Here is a 19647-nt window from a genome sequence, read left to right as displayed (position 1 = left end):
GTCTCCAAATGATTACTGCTGTATGGTTGTGTTTCTGTATAGTCATCCAGAGGTGTGAAATAAATCGAATTAACGCATGGAAAACAAAAGAGATGGCAGCCGTACCACAGCCGACAGTTGGGCAGCAGAGGTGGGAGCCAATAGAGAGCGAACTCTGCAGTGCCCACCGCATTACTGGCATCAGTGGGGACGCCACTATTGCCTGAACTGAGTGCAACTTTGTGGGTTTGTAGAATCCATTAACTGCTGCAGTGAAAAGACCCCCATTACCTTCACCTAGCCTACTTTAAAACACTGTTCTGTTTACCCTATATCTCAAGTGCAATCACTCCTTTTCTCGCATAGACTAAGTATGTCAGCTGACCCATATGGACGGTAGTTCCTACCCTGGGTCAGAAACAGTGTAGTAAACCCTCAGAAAACCGGCTATAATACATGCACAAGTATAAATGAAAATACATTCTTTACAGATTTTTTAACATGCGCAATTTAATTTATTTCAGAATTTGGGTGGTCTGGTTCCATTAATGCATTAGCACTTACTCTCCCAAGACATTTCAATGATAAACCTCTGAAGCCCTTCTTCAATTACCTTAAGAGTTCGAGTTTTAAAGATCTTTCTTTCTCTAACAAAGTTTTCAAAAACGGCAACACCACCTCCCACCCCAAAATAATGAACCTTACTTGCTAAATAAACAAGTCCGTTTTCATTCAATAACTTTGAAAGAGTATCGTGCAAAGCACTATAATAATCCGGATTGTATATAGTTTCCGATGTGAGAATGAGGTCATATTTTATAGGTGGGTTTTCACTTTGCAGCAGCTGAGTAAACTGTGACCACTCCCCTGAGAAAAATCTGCATCTTGGGAGCCATCCCTGCATTGAATATGACTTCTTAAACTTTTTTAAGTCTGGTTCACTGGACGCCGAAGGACTCTCTGGCACGGCTTCGATGCCACTGTTTACCACCACGTTTGGTAGAGTGATTTCGTCAATCACAGTGCCGTTATAGTCCTGAAAATGAACGTTTCTAGCTTTTCCTTTAAGCGCGACTACTCCCAGCAAACCTGCTCCACAACCAAGATCCAAGACAGTTTTGTCATCAAATGTCACACAGTTATCCTCCAAAAACTTCATAAGGTCAAACGTGCACTCCCAGATTTTTAATCCTCCTTCGTAGACGCCTGAAATTAGATCGGAGTGGGAAGAAATAGTCTTAGATACTATGCCTTCTGCCTCAGCCTTTTCAATGGATGTGATGCTTTCCACCACTGAAATATCCACAAACTGAAGACCATGTTGCATTTCCACAACTTTATTCTCTAGTACTCTGCTGACATTCTCTGGAACACTGTGCTCTTTAGCAACATTACAGCACATATGAGTTTCTAAGGGAGTGAGCGTCTCCTTTTTATCTGCCAAGTCTAATATAGATGATTTAGTGGTTTGCTTATTTGTGCACACCAACTCCTGAGGCTCTTTGCGTCCTTTTGATGAAATATTCTTGGCCTTTGAAGAGCTGCCTTCGTTGTCCAGCACTGCGGAAGGGTCGCCAGAATCCACATCAAGGTCTGCGTCACTAGAATTATAAAGCTGGTTTTCTTCATCTGCATCCACATTAAAATTAAATTGGAATGCCATTTTAGGCACTTTCAATAGCTTTTTGTAGACTGTTAAATCTACAAAGACATTGTATGTAGAACCAAACAAATTGTGGGATTTTTGCAAGAGTTGGCACGGCTCAGTTTCTATTGGTAAAATTAAATTAGCCCATGTTCAAAAGGCACCAGGCCATTGGTCTTGTATGTTAGCCTCGCACACATTTAAAGCTTTGGAAATAAAATGGGTGGCTGTCAGTTCTTGGCCCACGGTCAAAGTCAGTCACTGGATGCTTCAGCTGATCATGGTCTGCGACAAAAGTTCTGCAAAAATAAACATATGCTCATGGGTTAGACTAAATTTACAATGAGAGTGATTGAGATATTGAGTTTCTCTGATAATTTGCGTTTCAAATCTAAAATATGAATTCCAACTAATATCAATTTATCAAATGACTCCATCTCACAAAGGGCACAATGCTCTGGTTCTATTTTCTCTGAACAACCTCATGCTTGCTGAGACTTAGACTGCTAGTTTGTTTGTGTTTATAAGCTTTGCGCACACTGTTCAACAGTTATATGGCTTTGTTGGCTAGAGTAGTGGAGCCATGGGATTATAGTATTGAGTCCTAGGAAGACGACACTCCATGTATGTTAGCATTTCACCAAGTGGATGACACCGTAGTAGCAAACGTTCAGGGCTGCCTCATGGCTGTTGCAAATTGGATGCACAGTAGTGGTCATAAGCGGACAGGTGGACATTAGGAGCCTATGGCCTGATGGACTGTGGGAGCCTTCAATTTCAGATTCAGAGGCAAAAAAATTAAGGGATCAAATTTGACCAGGACTGATCTTCTTTCAAGCTGCAAGTACAGACCTTGACGCCCACCTGCTTCCAAGTCCTGAATTCTTTAAAAGAGACCACTAAATTCTCCCCGTGCACAAGTGGAAAGACATTGTTCATGCATTTATCATGGCCAGATTAAACTATGCCAATAGTCTGCAGCTGGGGGAATCGGAGAAACTTCTGAACAAGCTCCAACTTGTGCAAAATACAACAGCACATCTTATCCTAAATACCCTCAAAAGGCAGTCCATCTGCAGGGTTTTAAAAGCACTGCATTGACTTCCTATTAGGCAAATAGACACATTTAAGACACGAAGAGGTGTGGCGCCGCGGCCAGGGCGACTGACGCTGGAATCTGGGGACCACGGTTCGATCCCCGGCTCCGGCGGCAGGTCAGCCCAGCACCATGTGACTCTGGGCAATAGCTCGCTTAATCTTCCCGACGGCCCCCCAGCGCCTAGAGACCCTTACGGGTGATTGTGCGCTTTACAAATGTGGACTTTACTTTACTTTACTAACAATTACAGAGAGCTGCATAATAAAGGCCCCAGCTACCTATGAGGAAAAGGTCAAATTTTACGTAGCTAGTAGAGCACTTCGATCCGCTAACCAGGGCCTTTCATGCATTGATAAGGTCCGCAAAGCTAAGGGCGGCTAAGTAGTAGAATTCCTTACCAAAGCCTTTATGGGAGACCAAAGCGGAATCTGTATTCAAATCTGTCCTTGAGACTTGCACAGATCGACCCCCTCATGCAAGAGTCGTTCTGTGCAGGTTTTTGCATTGCATTCTGGAGCTTGTAGTCTTGGCTTACAGAGGACTAGCTTAACTGCACAAGAAGAATAAATGAAACGCTGGACTGGAGCAGCTACTCATTCACGGCACCAGAAAACGTGCAATGAACTGTAGTAAATGGCTAGGATAAAGTATTACATGGCTGTATTGGATTGCATCAGGGTACTTTGCAGAGAGCCTAAAAACTCTGCAAAGCACCCTGATGCAATCCAATACAGCCATGTAATACCTCATCCTAGCCATTTAACCATAAATCCTTGCATCGATAATCCTGGTCAAAGTTTGATATGGGTGTCCTGAAAAGGGGCATTAGCCACAACAGGCATTTTCAATTTGGGTGCGACAAATGTACACCAAACGGCGAAAACATGTGCAATTCTCAGCCTTACGTTTCCGGTTTCACCGCCAGGCGTCTCTGAGATCCTAATCCTGCGGCTTCAAGGCGCTGGGCGGTCAGACACGTGCTCTCGACCATTTAAATCAGGCTTCTGCCCTTAAAGTGGCTGCTCTGCAGCTGACAGTGAGTCTGTCTTTAGTGTCTATGACTTTCTCGTGCACGCACAGCCTTACGTTCGCCTAAGTCGGCCATCTTGGAACGGGCGATTTCGGCTGAACGCAAGCTAGCTAACTTCCGAAACGCTAATCCTACCCGTCTCAATATGGCCATCACGTCTCTGTAGCACCGCCCCTTTTCCGGGCAGCGTTAGCCCTGTGCGAGAGTGCCTCTAGGGACCCGCCCCCTCTCTCCTGACTGGGCAGCCTTCTTTTCAATCACTCTGCCGGTACTTCCGGTTTCCTGCTGCCTCTGGAAGCGAGTGTGCGGCTCGTCGGACGGTTCCCGGTGCGGACTCCAGCAGACCCCGACCGGCGCCGGAAGGAAGGGGCCCTCGCCAGCCGCCGCCATGAACATCAGGAACGCGAGGGTGAGAGAGAGCGGGGCGAGCCTCGCGCCTGCACGCGCACAGTGACGTCAGGCAGCGCCGGGGATGACGTGGAGCACTCTAGGAGCTAGATGGCTCATCTTCCCGAAGCATTATGGGTCTGGGTGGACTGTCTAGGCCAAAAGCATTCATGGTGACCGGCATCTGTTAGGAGCAGCTTGGAAGGTGGAGGCCTCTGTGCCCCTCAAAGCATTTTGGGGCATGGTGCCCCCCCCCCCCCCCCCCCCCGGTGCATTCTGGGAGGGTGTCTCTGTCACCGGTATCAGCCTGGAAGATGGAGACTTCTGTGCCCCTCAAAGGTTTCTGGGGCATTGTGGGCCCCCGGTGCATTCTGGGAGGGCGTTTTGTCACTGGTATCAGCCTGGCAAGGGGAGGCATCCGTGCCCTTCCAAGCATTCTGGGATATGGTGGCCCAGAAACTCCCGGTGCATTCTGGGAGGGTGTTGTCACCGGTATCAGCCTGGAAGGTGGAGGCCTCTGTGCCCCTCCAAGCATTCTGGGACAAAGTGGCCCACAAACTCTTGGTGCATTCTGGGAGGGTGTCTCTGTCACAGGTATCTACCTGGAAGGTGGAGGCATCTGTGCCCCTCCAAGCATTCTGAGACAAAGTAGTCCATGCGCCCAGTGCATTCTGGGAGGGTATCTCTGTCACCGGTATCAGCCTGGCAGGTGGAGGCCCCAGTTCTCCTCCAAGCATTCTGGGACATGGTGGCCACAACCTCTCTGTGCATTCTGGGAGGGTGTCTGCCACCGGTATCAGCCTGGCAGGTGGAGGCCCCAGTTCTCCTCCAAGCATTCTGGGACATGGTGGCCCACAACCTCTCTGTGCATTCTGGGAGGGTGTCTGCCACCGGTATCAGCCTGGCAGGTGGAGGCCCAAGTTCTCCTCCAAGCATTCTGGGATATGGTGGCCCACAACCTCTCTGTGCATTCTGGGAGGGTGTCTTGTCACCGGCATCAGCCTGACAGGTGGTGGCATGGCTTCCCTGCAAGGCATTAAATCAGTGATGGGTCTGTGCGGGCTTCTGTTTTCCTGCTTGTTGGTCTTGCATGCTCACAGTGCTTTTTGGCTTGTGGAGGTATATAAAGCATTCTGGGAGGCGGAAGCCATTTCCTCCCTACTGCAGTTTGGGGTTTGGCTGCCTCTAACTTGGTGTTGGAGGGATGTTTAATTTTACGAGACCCAGAGCGTTCTTGAGGTGGTCGTGAGAATCTGTCACCCGAAGTACTCTAAAAGGTGATCAGTCTGATTCCTCTCCAAAGCATTATCAGAAGTGGCTTGCATGTGTGTATCTCCTCCCAGTGTTATAAGAGCCAAGAACGCTTTATGCTTCCCCCACATAATTGTAAAACAACATTCGGCTTTATTGCCCCCTAAAATTATTCTGTGAATGAATGACCGTTTCCCTCAACATCCATGAGTACTAGGGCCAGTCCGTCCATTGAGATGCCTGTCCTTAGAACTCTGATTTCTGACCTTCAGATCCTTTCCTGCAGTTTGGGAAGCCTGCACGTCCAACACATCAGTTGGCAAGTTTTTATTCATGTTGTCCTCAAGGCATTTTGTGTAAGGTGATATTATACCATTGGCATTAATGAGGCAACACATGCACATACTGATATTTACATATACTGTTTACACGTGTAACTGATATGTGGAGGCCATCATGGATCGTCCCACAAACCCACCCATTTATACCCATACATGACACTGCTCACCAACATCATCCGATAACAAGAAAACACTCATTGACCCTCAACGCATTCTCTTCCTATCGGACAAGACAACCACCACCAGGACCAAGTTCACTAACTGTATTACCATAGTAGATTGAATGTGAACCAACTGCCTGAAGCTCCACTCCGAAAAGATAGCAGTACTGGTCTTCGTCAACAAAACCTCCCTGTGGGACTCCACCTGGTGGCTGTCGCAGGTAGCACCAACACCCATAGACCACACAAGAAATCTACGGATCATCCTAGACAACAGGCTCAAGTCAAGCAGTGTGCACCCCCTGGTTCCACATCTACGCATGCTGCAAAAGATCTTCAAATGGTTGCCTCAGAACACCAAACAGACCGTTAATCACACTCCTCACCAGCAGGCTGGACTATGGCAACTTACTCTACACTGGAATCTCCAAACAACTCCTACACAGACCATCCAGAACACAGCAGCAAATTCATACTAAACCTCCCACACCGCACCTACATCACACCCCTCCCCTGGAAGCTCCCCATTCACAAGCGCAGATAATTCTCACTTCTCTTACATGCATACAAAGCCCTACACAACACAGGACCAGAATACCTGTACAGTTGCATACACTTTCACCAACCCACCACACAGCTATGCTCTTGCCTAACTCACTCCCCGCATCTGCAATCGCAAAACTGGGGCTCACTCATTATCCTACATTGCACTCAAGACCTGCACGACCTCCCTAGACACATCAGAGCTTCCTTCTCACTTTTTGAGTTCTGCAAGTAGCTGAAGACTGGGCTCTTGTATAAGCACCTGGGGGACCACACACCTGGCCAAGCGCCTGGATACCCTCTCAAGTGACTAGTGCGCAATACAAATCAACATAACTTAAGTTGTATGAACAAATGCTGTTTATTGCTTTAAACCCTTTCCTGTTGGATTTGCCAGTACCGGGAAAGGGTAGCAAAAAACGCATTGCTTTCTTTATAGACTGCATGTCGTGAGTGAGGGGGGCATTGACAATGGTGAGTAGGGCTGAGAGATTCTCCAGGGAGAGTTTTGATTTGAGGAAGGACATGTGATAGGTGTAAAACAGCATACCAATAAAAAGTGGCTTTGAGAGAGTTGAATATGGTACTAGGGTAAGACATCGGTGACATAAGAAGTTACTTTGAGGAAGTTGAGTGTGTCTGTGAGATCTGCATGGGTGTTATGAAGAATGACCACTTTGGGATTCTGCAGGAATTAATGTACATAGGAGAAAGAAGGCTTGGTGGTTTTGAATTTTCTGTATTTCTCACTGAAGATGTTGATGGCATTGCACCTTTCTGTCGAGTTAGGAATAGTTGGGAAGGGGATTGGTGCACTTCTTGTCTTGAAAAGTGTTCTGCTGATTGCTTCATTGAAGGTTTTTACTTTTATATACTTCAGCGACTCCCTAAATGGTGTGCCGAAACGTGGGTTCCGTGCACACTGTGCCATTTGAACCAAGTTATACTAGATGGTATAGCCGTCATAAGGGTGAAATCTGTCCTGTTAAGTGTTGCGGTTCAAGGAGGACCTGGCCTGGCAAATCGGGCTGGCGTGTTTCTGTGGGAGCAGCGTCAAAACTGATTGGTATATGTCTGGCCCAAACTGAGATGGTACGGTTTTAAGGAACAGGGGTAATAGTTCTGGGGTTACCTTGACTAGTGTTGGCAGTATTGAGTGCTTACCCTATGAGGACAAAACCCTTATGCCCACAACTATAAAAATATATTTAAGTAAGGTAGAAGATGCAATTCTCAAAAAGAACGTGGTTTGATATGCCCTGATACATATTTATAATGATGCTTGTTTTTCTCTTGTCTCTCCTCTTCCCTTGTCTCTCCTTTTCGCTTGTATTGTAATATTAATCCAAGTTTGCTGGTAGAACGCTTAGCAGGGAGATCTGTATGGCTAACCAGTCGTTTCAGTCCTGGGGCGCATGGGTGGTTTGAATTGAATTGTTTGTGATGGTAAGCTGACAAAGTTGAGGATGTTGTCTTCAGAGTGTGTTGGTTGTGTGACATGTTCTACCATATTGAGTGTGTCGATGAGGTTGAAGGGGTGTCTTTTTTATGCTTGTATAATCTGGAAGGCTAAAGTTACACAAGACATGGTGTACACTTGAGTGATGAGGTGGTGATATCTGATTATTCATGAATGAATCCAAGTTCTGCCTGGAAAGACTATAAATAATATGGATGATGGAGAATTGCTAATTTTGGGGAAATGGCATATCAGCAGCTCCACTGAGTTGTTTTACTTGTTTAGGGTGCATAACCAAGTGGACTTATGGATAACCGCATGGCCTTCTCCTTTATGTGTACAATTGATACAATGGCTGCAGTACCCTGTGGAAATAAGGATGTGCGAAGATGTGGTGGTAAATCGTCTTTCTATGGTGAAGAGGGCATCAAGCTTGTAATAGGTGATGAAGTCAGTGACGTCTGATGCTTGGAGTACTGCACAGCAAGCGTTATTTAGTATTAGTTTGAGGGTGTGTGTTTGTTGAACGTGTACGAGGTTTGGTCTGTGTTTTGGGAATTCTTTGTGTTTGTCATCTACATCTGGGTGTATTTGTGGAGATTTGACTGTACCAGGTGCTGGGTGGGGGGCATGGTTTTAGCTCCACTTGTGAGTTTCAGTGGAGCAGCGCTTCTGGCCCAAGGCCTAAACAGGCAAAAACCTTGTCTTTGTCCACCCTATTTTGGGGATGCCCTGAAGAGCGGGATGAAGTAGGGAGAATACTTAATTCAAACTGAATAAATCCTCCTTGGAGATTGCAGAATACCGTAGATCAGAATCCTCCAACCAGTGCAGGGTTTACTGTCAATCCCAACCTTCTTTCTACCTGCTCAAGCTTTAACCAGAGGAAGCAATGGGAGAGTTCTTAAGGAATGTTGACTTCTGTGTCCTTCTAATGCTGTTGTAGGTGGAGAAAGGCATCTTTGCGTAAATGACGAGCAATTCTATAGGGGAGAGGGGTTGGCCTAACGGCTAAGGCGCTCGACCTCGGACCTGGGGATCTGGGTTCGAGTCTCGGTAAGGCCAAAAAACCCCTGTGATTCTGGGCAAATCACTTAATCTCCCCGTGCCTAAAATGAAAGTGTGTCCTCATGTAACGTAACTGGTGCTATGTAAAGCGCTCTGATAACTGATTCGGTTCGGTTCTAGTTCGCGCTATATAAAACTCTGCAAAAAAAAAAAAAAAAAATATTCTTTCAGTTTAAAGGTTCACTCCCGGGTCATGTCCTTTAAATGTTAATTGGATTGTTTGTGGGTATTTCTCCAGAAGAGACTTTTCACAAGGTCAGTGGTCTCCTGCTGTTCAGAAAATGTCCCCAATGGTCTTCTACGTCAGCCCTTCTGCAGGTGGGAATGCATTTTCTAGTCCTTTGTAAGGAGCGCTTCAGGCCATTTGACAGCAGCCTTGTATCCAAGGATAAATGTTCACAACATATACAGTAGATATCTAACTCTAGCCATTTCCCCTGCATTGTCTTGTCTATATTCAGTCTATACCTAATATTCACAAACCCTGGATCCCTTAAAGCGTGCAAGGAGTGCTCAGCAAATGTGAGGCAAAGTTATTTATTTATAAAGTTTTATATAGGGCGAACTTGACCCAAGAGGGTATCGGAGCGCTTTACATTTAGGATTGTTGCATTACAAGTTACATCAGATACGTGCATAGTAAGGTACAGTACACATAAACAATGTTTCAAAAATTTGTAGGAGGGAGGGGAGGAAGGAGTAAAAGTGGGGAGACGAGGAGGAAACAATGCCCAATGACCGGCTGGATAGGTGACGGTCAAGGGGGAAAACCAGGGCCAGACTCCTCATTAGCTGTCAAGCAGCTCCACCGGTCATCGTCCATGTTGCTCAGGTCTCAGCGTTCAGGAAAAAACAGTTTAGTTTATTTGAATTTGGGAAGGTTATATAGCGCTATCTAGACCCGGAGGTATCAGAGCGCATAACCAGGGGAACGTTGCATTTAAAGGTCCATGAAAAGGATTATAAGGCGCTGGCTAGACCCGTAAGTATCCGAGCACTATAGCAGAGGAACATTGCGTTACAAATTACATCCGTTACAATAGCGTCGTAAGGTACAGTAAACAAACAACGCAGTTGAGAGAATTGATAGGAAAGTAGGGGAGGAAGGAGCCATAGCAGGTTGAGATGTGGAGTGAGAAGGGAGAGGACGAGGGGGAAGATTGAAAAGAGATAAGGGAAAGTCAGCCCAAAGACCGAGTGGGTAGGTGAAGGCCAGGGAGATAATCCAAGGCCAGTCTCCTCTATAGCTCTCTTGGTAGCTCCAACGGGCATCAGTCAGAAAAATGGAAAGAACGGAGAAATGGAAAGACAGAACAGAAATACGCAGGGGGGGTGAGTCAGGGAGAAGGGGGAGAAACGGTGTCCAGTGTCCGGCTGGGCAGGTGACGGTCAGGGGAAAAACCAAGGCAGATCTCCTCAATTAGCTGAACCGAGCAGCTCCACCGGGCGTCAGACAAAATGCTCGATATAGCACTGGCCAGACCCAAAGGTATCGGAGCGCATTGCACAAGGTTCCACAAAATTAAACAGTACCTTAGAGTCAGGTAACATCAGTTGCTAGAAAAACATTTCAAGAGCATAGCTGCGAAGAAGGGAAAGGGGGTAGGGAAGGTGAGGAAGGGGAATAAAGGACAGGGAGACTAAAGTAAGTCTGCCCCGAGTCCGGCTGGGTAGGTGACGGCTAAGGGGGAAGTCCAAAGCCCATCTCCTCTTTAACTATCAGGTAGCTCCACCGGGCCAGGGCCAAACAGCAAGGTCTCGGTTAAGAAGCAAAACATTTTAAATGGTATAGGAAGACAAGAAAAGTGGGACGTAGAGGGGGCAGGGGAAAGGAAATGGGTAGGGGAGAAAAACGACAGAGACGAAGGAAAGTCTGCCCAACATCTGGCTGGGTAGGTGATGGTAGTGGGGGAAATCCACAGCCCAACTCCTCTTAAGCTAGCAGGTAACTCCACTGGGCATCAGTCAGCTAGATAGGTCTCAACAGTCAGAGGAATGTCCCAAAGTCAATGTCAAGGTGAGTAAGCCAGGGTGGGATGGTGGATAGGGAGCACCTCCAGCCCCTGGACTCAGAGAGACAGCTAGAGGGGAGCCAGTGTAGCATTATGACCCACGTCGTTATGAGACCGCCATTTTAAGGTTAGACATTCTACCATAACACTCAAGGGTTGCAGAAGCAGTCCCTCCATGCAGCGTTTCTCCCAGACTGCACGCACAGCACCCACCCAATGTGCACAATCGCTCAGCCTTCGCACCCCATCACCACCACGGTCAAAACGACATTATCTTGTCTCTCCCCCCCCCCCTCAGTTCTCATGCACCTGGAGGGTCCCGAGTTGCAGCATGACACTATGGGGTCTGCTCAGGTGATTCCTCCAGTGAAGCGGCGTTACCTCTATAGGTTACTTAGCGTTTTGTACTTGGAAGCCTTCCCCACGCAGCGTCTACTCTGTGTATTTCACTGACCAATATGAATATCCGACCGATGGGCGCCATTTTGAGCAAGTGGCCAATAGAATCAGGTTTGTGGGGAGACTCTGAGGTTCCTTGGTGATCAGGCAGGGCGCCGTTCCAGCTATATCAATTCACTGCCGCTGTGAACAAGGCAGCAAGTCAGGAGCTGGGGGAGTCTCTCTCAAATGTCTGTGTTCAAAGCCAGACCGTCATCTTAGGGTCCGGCAAGGCGAGCGTCTCTCGCCACACCAGTGTCTTTCAGCCCTCACCCGCCAGGTAATTGTTTGATGTGTTGTTGCCTGGATTGTCTTGTATTTGCTAATGCTGCAGGCTATGGAGTGCTCCCAATGAGTGCCCAACGAGGACGGTAATTTGCGCTCTGCTGCTAGCGTGGGAGAGTTGCCTGGGAAGAGGTCCCAGAATCAGTATGAGGCATGTCGTCTGCCACAGGCGCCATTTTGGGGTCAGGCATCGCCGATTCCTACTTCGCCTCAGACATAAATGGCGACTTGCTGCCCTAAATAGAAAAAAATCCTCACCAGTTGTCCGCACTCGCCGCAGCTATTGCGGTCTCTGCTCAGCCGTCGCCTCAAGTCTCCTCCGGGCAAACCGCTCGTCTCTCCCTTCTGTGCTGTGAGGAAATGGTGGCCGACACCTCTCCCGACTCGCGCTGCGGTGACTTACCGGGCCGCTGAGGATCGTTCACTGTACCCGATCCTGCACAAGCGGGGTGCCCCCGATTAAGCGATCTCGCAGTTGGCCCCAATAGACCCGCTCTCCTCCTCTCGCAGTCGACCGTCATCAACACTGGGACAACTCCGGCTGGAGCAGCGGCCTCCCACTCTGCTTTATTCTCTTCAGTGACACAGCTTTATTCCGTTTTATTTCATTAAATTAGTTCTGTGTTTCCTCCTTTTCAATATAATCGAGGGGGATGGCTGTCTCCTGATGCGCAGCTCCCTCAGCCTTTCACTTCGTGGCATGTGCGGAGGTTCTGCTCAACCCTGCGAAAATACTGCATAAACTCGCTGTCACACCGTGTCTCTCTGATCCCCCGGTGTTCCGCTGTGTAGACTCATTGATGACCAAAATTCCTTCATGCCCACTTCCGTCACGCCATATTTAAATCACATTTCCAAACCTTACAAACCCTCTATACAAGCCTTACTATAAGCATCACGATCTTCAATCACACATTCCAGAGGGTGTCTTCCCAACACTGAAAACCAGAGCAACTGAGAAATTGTCAAGAGCATAAGTGTTAAATCTAGGTTACAATATATTTAAAAAACGGCACAGGGCAAGTAGGCTGCAAGAAGCAGGAAATGAGAAGCAATGGTGAAAATGAAAAAGGTGAGGGCTGGGAAGAGACTGCACGCAATGTGACTTGAACAGCATTTAAGCTTATAAATGACTCCATCTGGCAACATTTTTAAAAACAGCAATGAAACTGCATCAAACGTGCTGTGAAGGACGTGCGGTCAGAGCTGTTGTGTCTGGAGTTCGAGTCTCTTCATTGGCTCAACATACTCTGATTTTGGGCAAAACACTTAAAATACAAGCAGCGATCTCAGAAGGGTGGTGGGGGGCGGGGTAAAGGGAGAGACAGCACAGTGCGAGCAGGAAGCAAGACACCATGGTGAAAATAAAAGTGGGCACGTCATTAAAAGGCGCACAGCCTCCAAAGTAAATCAATAATTAAACCTGCAATGCCAAGGCCAACCAAAACATGAAGCACAACATCCGTGAAGCAGGTGCTGTGCTGATACATAAGCTGATGCAAACAAGAGAAACAATTGTGCACACAACGGAACCTATATATAAAAAAGCATAAGACGATGTGTAACGGGCAGTTGAAACACAAAAAGGTGGAACTAATTAAGTATGCTGACCAATCAAAAGCATGTATTTATGAAGGGCAACAACAGGAACAAATGGAAAAGATAGGAGGTGCTTCAAGCCACAGTCTTGAATACAGTATGCCTTGCAGAGCAGCACATGTGCTGCCCAGGCTCGACCTAATGAGACGTACAGGAGACTGCCCTCCACGATAACTTATTTAAGGATAGGAAAGCAACACAGAAAGGGAATATATATGGTGCAGTTCTCCAGACTGTTCATATTCCAATCAACGTGAAAGCTTTAAATAACATCTAAAACTGTAAAGTGGCAATAAAGTGAAGTACTACCAGTATTTACCATTGCCTGTGACAGTGATGCATACGTGCACGGCGAGTTAAAGCATTGAATCATGGATAGTGACTTAGTATTATACAGATTTAAGGAGGGCAACATCTTAATTCGTCATTGTGCTAGTAATTATGTAAAGTGGTACACGTCAAGTAAAAAGAGAAGAGACCAGAGTGAGAAAAGAAAGAGGAAGGTAAGGAAACGGCTATAAAAAGGAGTACACGGCTATCCAATCTTATCGTGACAGTAACTCATAGGAACAGTTATGATCATGGTAACATACATGTCAATAGATCCAATTCAGATGGGAGACCCTGGATTATTAAAGCCGAAATTGGCTTTATTTTAGTTGCCTCCGGCCTAAAATTGCCTTGGCGTTGACAAATCAATAGGGAAAATACACTCTTCCTTTTTTTGAAGAGCTCTCACTTACCACTCCTAAAATGTTGGCATGTATGTGGTAAGCACATATCTCTTCATATCCAAGTTTGTTATAGGAATTCTGAACCAGTGTGTTTCACTTATCTCTGAGCTTTGGAGCTCGACAGTTGTTTGAGCATTGGATCTTGCTTCCTTGAAAAGCAAGGTGATGCAGGTTGAGGTTCCTCACACACGCAGCTCTGCAGCAGCATGTCCGTTATTGCAGGTAAAGGCGGAACTTGTACCACCAGGTTGTGATAACCCTGGTCACTGACCTCCTTTCCGACCTATTCGATATGCGCTGCAACGAGTTGTGCTTCACCGTGTCCTGGACTGAAGGTTCGTGTTGAGGCATCAATTTACCTTCCCAGCACAGAACATACAGCAGCTGTTGTATGATGCTTGAAGCATGGGTCACTACTCCGCAGCACTACTAGACTCTTAGTCTTCCAAGAACACCAGGCCCTTTGGAGCTGCCTCTTGTTTGTGTGGAAATCTAGTACTGCGGGAGATCCAGAGAAGGATACTTGGGCATTCGGAGCCCATCAGGATAGAAGGAAAGCTTTGGTAATGTCCTTTCAAGCAGATGGAGAAATCTCCAATCCAGAGTGCTCCTGCCAGTCTTGTGATTTTATCATCACAGATACTCTACTTTCTATTAACACCTTCATAAACTAGACCGATAAAACACTTACAGTGCATTGGAAGCTTTTTATAAAACAGGGTTGTTTCAGCAAAGACAGAAAGACCAACTTTTGTAATGTGGGCCAGTTTTTAAATACCATTATTCTCATTCAGGCTTGGCCAGTATCTGTGTGTTATATCGCATGGCGCAAAACCTTTTAACTTTTTTTTGTACAATTATTTTTTTTTTTTACTAGAATCTTATTTGGCGCATTTATTTTTTAAAGGGCTCAAAGCGTAACTGCTGACTTCTATCCTAGAGCAATATCTAGTTACAGTAACATCACTGTTAAAGAATGCATGGTATGATAGGGATAATCCAACCCGTTTCCCCCGGAGGTAAATAGCAGACTTGCACCTCGTTGTATTTCAAGTATCCTAATAATTCGACAGATGGCTGCTCGCGTGGTCCAAGTTGCAACACTCAATTTTCTCAAAACATTTCTTTATATGGTGCTTAATACTGACACATTGCTCAGTGTGAAACCAAGCAACATGTGGCACACACACACATTGATTTTTGTACCAATGGCCCATTTCAGGTCAACAGTACTCTGTTTTGATTATGTTCTCGTTTCAGAGTGCAGATTAGCAGCTTTATTTTTCTGGATTGAATAATTACACTTCTGTGTGTTGTATAGTGCATAGACTCATGCACAGCTTTTTATTACCGGATTCTTGTTACTCCTGAAACTGCTGTGGCTCTCCTGCTATAGTTCATTTTGTGCCTTGTGCCTGGCTGTTTCCTCGTCAGCAGCAGTGATGCCAAACAAGTGACAACATGAGATGTCAGAAAGTATGCACCCTGGACTCGTACTTTTTCCAATATATATTTTATTTATTTAGTAAGTTTTATATAGCGCTCACAAGATCCCGAAGGATATCAGAAGTAAGAGGCTGCTGCAGAGTCCCTCTCCTTCGGCGGCCCAGACCCCTCTAATAATGCCCTGTAGCTGTGCGAATGGCGAATGTTCCGGACTGCGGTGATAAGAGTGACTTGAGTCCATCTTGTAGCGGGAGTGACCCAGGCTTGGGGACTTAACCTGAGAGAGTAGCCAAATTGTTTACGCCTCCCCCTGCATTGCTGGCATTGTCCCTTTTTAATCTGTATACAGAGTAGTGTAGCTGAGAACATGAAGTTCTGACCAGATTATGGAACCTGTCCCTGCTGCTATTTTGTGGGGGTGCAGAAGCATGCTCCTTTGTGCAGTTAACCAATGCAAACGTTTTATTTTTTGGTTCCCCTCTCTTCAATGCAGCCGGAAGACCTTATGAACATGCAGCACTGCAACCTGCTATGTCTTCCTGAAAACTACCAGATGAAGTACTACTTCTACCATGGGCTGTCCTGGCCACAGGTTTGTGGGGGCTGATCTTTGTTCACGGGGGGCACTGCTGAGTTTTTGCCTTAGGAGCATCACATCTTATAGATTCTTTCTCTTCCCTTTCAGCTTTCTTACATAGCTGAAGATGAGAATGGAAAGATCGTTGGCTACGTCCTGGCGAAAATGTAAGACATGAGATAAAAGATGTGAAGTTTTTCCTGTTTCCTTGTGTTTGTACCCTGCATTGCCATTCTGTTACGAAATCGCATTCGATGCAAAGCCCCAAAGAGTAATAACTTCACTCCCAACTCCATGTCCCCCAAGGACACAATACTCCAGTCTTGGGCTGTTCTTTTACAAATCATTGTTTTCAGTTGTGTTAGTTCAGTTGAAGTTAACCAACATCACAAGCCTCAAAATGCATTAGGTTGTAAAACACAAAAACCAGGACAGGAGCACCACCTCCTTGTAACATGGAGTCACCATAATAATAAAGGATAAAAAAGCTTTTGTACAAACTATAAACAAAATAGCATGTCTCGTACGAGCATTTGTGGAACAGCAGTTGTCTTATAATCTGTGTACAAGGCATTTTTCATTTGATTGCAGTGCTTTTAAAATTACTATTGTTAACAAAAACTGATTAGGAAGAACAAAAACAGGCCAGTTAATGCCGCTGACCTTACAGTGGATGTTAACCTCCCATTTTGCATGCAAATAGTAACTATTTTGTTCAGTAGAGACTGGCTTGCAAGTTATTCTTGCTGAAGGGAAAGAATCATTTTTTTCTTTCTTGCGGTCTTTGTGCTCTTAGGGAAGAGGATCCGGACGACGTTCCCCATGGACACATCACCTCATTGGTAAGTACTTTTCTGTTCTTCTTGGGTAGATGCTTTCATCCAAATATTCCATTATTCGAGAAGGCCTCCATAAATTCAAAAAGATAGTGCCTGCCCTGCTCTTAATGCGGCTTACTAATTACATTGTCACAAATCTATACGTGACAGCAGAACACAGTGGTCGTGTTTAAGATACCAGGAGATGCTAGAAGTTCTTGGGTGAGGCCCTGATCTGTCTTTGTGGCACAGGCATATTATTGATGTTGCCTCCAGTCTGGTTTTCCCACGTGCAACCAGTGCACCTGCGGGCAACACACCTGTGTAGGCTATAGGGGAGCGCAGACAGAATGGGACGAGAGCCTGGCATCCTTGAAGGTCCAGGCGAATTTCTCCAGGTGGTTTTAGATACAATACTTTTGGCATTGGTTAGCTCCTTTCTGCCGCTTTCCCCTTCTACAATGTCCCTGTACGATTGTTCTCAAAAGACTATTTGCTTTGTGGCAAATTGTTACTGTTTACATATTTTGTAAATATATATATTTTATATTTTGAAATGGAAAGTTAGTGGTCCTGTATGGGCAAACAAAATGCAACAGCCATTTCCCCCCACGTGTTGACCTCTTTCATTTAAACATTTCTGGGGATTAATGCATCAAAAGAGTGCATGTAGCGTGGCTTCTGTGTGGCCAGGAGTGTCAGAAGGAACATTCACTTTCCTGACCGAGGTCAGGCTGCGTGAGAACACTGCATACACCACCGACACACCAAGATCAATTTTTCATTGTGTTCGTGTGAATCCAGTTATGAAGTTTCCCAGGTCAGCCCAAAACTTTGAGGATCGGTACCCAGTCGCTCCATCCTGCTCTATCACTAAATAAACCTGTAAGTTTACTCTGCAGGCTTCGAATATTTGAAGGGCTCATTATGCTGCAGTCACTAAACAAGAGATGCACCCTCTAAACAAGAGATGCACCCTCTCTCTCACAAGTGCACTAATGAAATGCTTCGTATTATAGTGTTCAAGAAATTGGCTATCCAGGTGGTAGTTGCAGGAGAAGTGCCAGGGATTCTATTGGAAGCAAACTCCCTCCTCGCCCTTCTGAGCCCTTTGAGGTAGTGGGTGCCAGTGCAAGAAGTGCAAGCATGGCTATCTTGGTTGAATTCTTGAACAAATGTGCAAGTACGAATTTCAAAGCACAAAAACTAGCTCACGTTTTGAAGAAAACAAGAAATGGGGGAAAAATTGGGGGAATCACCTAACTTACGAGAGGACACTAGTATTTATTTAACGGCTACCGGCAAGGGTCACAAAGGCTTGCTGTGCCACAGACTGGGGCTGCACCTCACTCACGAGGCTCATTATTCCCATCTAGGGTTACCTGTGTTTCAGTGCAGAGAAATCTTCGGGGTGCGCGGCGCTCTGGCACTTCGGGGTGGCGCTCTGGCGCTTCCGGGTGCGCGTCGCTTCTGGGTGTGCGGCGCTCTGGCGCTTCTCTTCCTATTGAAGCATGACCACAGATGATGATGTGTCTGACGGGGCACAATAAGTTTTTAAAAAACGGTCTGGATTGTGGTGTCGACTGATAATTCAAGCTTTCCACACACAACTATCTAGTTTTTCGTTGCTGCGTTTAGTGGGAACATCCCTCGCTTAGTTTAGGGGTACTAGCTATTTCAATTCATTGTTTTAAAATGGGGCTAGTTACGTATATAAAACTAAACGATGCAGTTTGTAATCTTGTGCTTTTAAATCGGGTTTTGGAAAGATTGACATTAAATAGGCTGTTTTGTGTAAGGGAAAGATTTTCTCTGAGTGTCGCTGAATATCAGTAAAGACAACCACAACAAAGAACCTATCCCTGCAGGGCCTTCCATGCGGTTGTCTTGATGAGCACCATCTGCACACTTTGCAGTCTAGTGTGAGTTCATCGAGCCAGTTCAGTTTATTAATACTTTAAGTTCCTTCGCCCTTCCTGGTGTCCCCCAGTAACTCCCCAGAATGAATCTGTGCATTGCTCTCTTTGGTTAAGCCTGGCTGGTGCTTCAAAGGAGGTGTATAGGAGACAGGTCTGGGTCCACTATCTGACAGACTTTATCCTTTTTGCTTAAGGTTGCCTGATAGGGTGGGTCTTTTACCCCTGCCCACCAGCAAGAGTTCAGTTGTGCTTGATTTCTACTCCTGACTTCTAAAGAGCACTGTAGGGTGTAGCCTAGATGCACCCCCACGGATCCGAGGATGCGATGCAGCTACTGTAGTTGATTAAGTCTAGTTTGCCTTCTGGAAGTGTATTTGGGTCTTGTTGCAATGGGCGCTGACAGTAGGTGGTGATAGGTAGATACAGCGTTGCTGCTGCATGAAAATAATGCAGGAAATTTTTGCAGCAGCATCCAGCACATGGCCGGAAACAGCAGTAGCAGTTATTTTCTTTCTGACTTTCAATGTTTGAGCCTCTTGTGTCATTTAAGGCTTTGTGTTGTTGAGCAGCAGTTGTTGCCCTCCTTTCTGTGAATTGTCTATGTTCTGATGTGTCCTGGCTGCAAGCCCCAGCCAGAGAGGAGCCATTCCTCTCAAGGATTTCAGGTGTGATTTGTGGAAGCTGTGGCTGTTCATCTCTCCTCTCCATCCTCAGGCAGTGAAGCGGTCGCACCGGCGCCTGGGACTGGCGCAAAAGCTGATGGACCAGGCGTCCCGAGCCATGATTGAGAACTTCAACGCCAAATATGTGTCTCTGCACGTCCGGAAAAGGTGAGTGGAACAGGCTTTCTGTACCG

The 19647-nt window shown here is 46.2% G+C and overlaps 2 protein-coding genes across 3 annotated transcripts in view; one reads left to right on the top strand and one right to left on the bottom strand.

The window, feature by feature from the left end:
* Window positions 1-471: 471 nt before the first annotated feature.
* Window positions 472-3773, bottom strand: METTL18 (methyltransferase 18, RPL3 N3(tau)-histidine). Its single transcript, XM_078664595.1, has 2 exons — window positions 3629-3773; window positions 472-1923 (listed from the first exon to the last, which is right to left on the bottom strand). The coding sequence occupies exon 2, from the start codon at window positions 1640-1642 to the stop codon at window positions 533-535; it is 1110 nt and encodes a 369-aa protein (XP_078520721.1). The 5' UTR covers window positions 1643-1923; window positions 3629-3773; the 3' UTR covers window positions 472-532.
* Window positions 3774-3964: 191 nt separating this feature from the next.
* Window positions 3965-19647, top strand: part of NAA10 (N-alpha-acetyltransferase 10, NatA catalytic subunit) — a 32275-nt gene continuing 16592 nt past the window's right edge. Inside the window, exons 1-5 of one of the 2 annotated variants that reach the window (XM_078664592.1) lie at window positions 3965-4162; window positions 15971-16069; window positions 16163-16221; window positions 16851-16896; window positions 19506-19621. In XM_078664592.1, coding sequence (XP_078520718.1) covers window positions 4142-4162; window positions 15971-16069; window positions 16163-16221; window positions 16851-16896; window positions 19506-19621 — 341 coding nt within the window. In that variant the 5' untranslated portion in view covers window positions 3965-4141. Of the gene's footprint in view, window positions 4163-15970; window positions 16070-16162; window positions 16222-16841; window positions 16897-19505; window positions 19622-19647 lie in introns of both variants that reach the window. The other variant, XM_078664593.1, reaches the window with a different exon arrangement.

This window comes from Lissotriton helveticus, chromosome 10 (assembly GCF_964261635.1).
Source record: "Lissotriton helveticus chromosome 10, aLisHel1.1, whole genome shotgun sequence".
Taxonomy (NCBI): Eukaryota; Metazoa; Chordata; class Amphibia; order Caudata; family Salamandridae; genus Lissotriton; species Lissotriton helveticus.
The sequence above is the reverse complement of the archived record's forward strand: the minus strand, read 5'-3'. Positions and strand labels throughout refer to the sequence as shown.

Coding starts and splice junctions, on each gene's coding strand:
- METTL18 (XM_078664595.1), bottom strand. CDS start 1,642: ATGGCATTCCAATTTAATTTTAATGTGGATGCAGATGAAGAAAACCAG.